This window comes from Empidonax traillii, unplaced genomic scaffold, assembly GCF_003031625.1.
Source record: "Empidonax traillii isolate 1590-97213 ecotype Southwest subspecies unplaced genomic scaffold, ASM303162v1 scaffold250:size724861, whole genome shotgun sequence".
In the NCBI taxonomy this organism is placed as follows: Eukaryota; Metazoa; Chordata; class Aves; order Passeriformes; family Tyrannidae; genus Empidonax; species Empidonax traillii.
The window spans coordinates 211,730-213,441 of NW_020955443.1; the positions used below are offsets into that span (position 1 = coordinate 211,730).

At 54.3% G+C, this 1,712-nt stretch overlaps 1 protein-coding gene across 1 annotated transcript in view; it reads left to right on the plus strand.

Annotated features, from left to right (window-relative positions):
• Positions 1–1,706, plus strand: part of NAT8L (N-acetyltransferase 8 like) — a 28,083-nt gene extending 26,377 nt beyond the window's left edge. The window contains exon 3 of the mRNA XM_027889060.1: positions 1,327–1,706. Within this exon, the coding sequence (XP_027744861.1) occupies positions 1,327–1,694 (368 nt within the window). The 3' untranslated portion in view covers positions 1,695–1,706. The remainder of the gene's footprint in view (positions 1–1,326) is intronic.
• The last annotated feature ends 6 nt before the right edge of the window (positions 1,707–1,712 follow it).

Sequence of the window (1,712 nt, forward strand, 5' to 3'; positions counted from 1 at the left end):
ACAGGCCAGCAGAGAAGGAGCAGCAGTAGCTCCAAAGCAAGGGGGATCTGGCCACAAGCCCTCCAACCTGCAGGGAAGGAGTGGGTGAGCCTGGTCTTGGCTGTGCACAGGAGATGCTCTTTCAGGGGGGGGTGTTTATGCTGTTTTCCCCTGCTGGTGCTATGCTACCATTAATAGTCCCAGTTTCTCGCTACCAGCAGCTTGCTACCCAGTTTGGATTTTCTGTTTGAAGCTGTCTTAGGCAAGTTCTACACTGAAATCTGCAAGAGGAGAACACACATATCTGACGTGCATGAAGAGAGGTCAGAAATAAGCCAGGCAGTCGCTTATTTAACTTTTCATACCAGGTCCTTGTGGATGGAGAAGCAGGTGGCAGGAGGAGCCACTGAGAGTCCTGAGCAGTCAGGACAGCAAAAAAGCAACATCCTCATGAGTCCCAATGTGAGGCTGAGGCCATGGCTCAGTGTCTACCCCACAGCAGGCACAGCTTTTCCCGACCTGGGGAGCCCCACCAGCTCCTCATCCCCTGCCACAGAGGCTCCCATCCTGTTCTGAACTGGTTCCCGGCCTCTCCCCGCTGCACTAAGGAATTCACTGTCATTCAGTTGAATCCTGCCTTCTCAAATCTCCAAAGATGCTTTGTGCACTGCCCTGTGATTCCTCCCCATGGGCTCCTGCCTGTGAGCACTGCCCTTGCTCTCTTCAGAGACCACAGGTCTGCCCAGAGCACATCAGCGACTCTCAGCTGCTGAGTCCAGCCCGATGATGTCCTGCTCATGCCTCAGGCGAGCTGTCTACCTGGAGATGAGAGCCTCTGAAAAGTGCAGCCTCTGGTAAAGGAGGATTTTGGCAGCAAAGAACACAACAGGCTGCCTGTGCCAACTCCTCATCACAGGGTGTGATGCAGCAAGCGGCCAGGGTGGATTTTGTTGTGCCAGAAGGGATCTGGGACTCGCTGCAGTGAAGTTACTTGGTAGGACAGGAGAGTGTGACTGTGTGAGGGTCAGAAGTTGCCCATCATGTACAACCACTGGCTGGGGACTGTTCCCTGTCTGTGAAGGCAGCCAAATGTCCTTCATAACGCCTGCTCCCTGGGAATCTTGCTTTGGTGTGTAGGGACTTTGCTGTGCATTTTCCTTGGGAAAGCAACATTCCCTTCGGTGTGTCAAGAGAAAAGAGTTTGGTTCTTATTTATGGAGGTTGTTGGTCCCCACATGTGACAGGTGATTTTGGACCCCAAGCCCTGCTCCCAAGTGTGTGTTTGGCAACGGGCACTTGTCCATGTGGGATGGCCGGTGACCACATGTGCTGCTTTATCTCCCACAGGCTCCTGCTTCTGGGTCGCTGTCCTGGACGGCAACGTGGTGGGGATCGTGGCGGCGCGGGGCAACGAGGAGGACAACACAGTGGAGCTTCGCCGCATGTCCGTCGACTCCAACTACCGCGGCAAAGGGATCGCCAAGGCCCTGGGCCGCAAAGTGCTGGAGTTTGCCATGCTCAACAACTACTCCTCTGTCGTGCTGGGAACCACAGCCGTGAAGATGGCAGCCCACAAGCTCTATGAGTCCTTGGGGTTCAAGCACGTGGGTGTCGTTGAACATTATGCCCTGCCAGGGATGACACGCTCCTTACTGGAGAGAATGTTTTTCCAGGTCCGCTACCACCGCTACCGCCTGCAGCTGCGGGAAGAATAAAAAAAAAAAAAAAAAAAA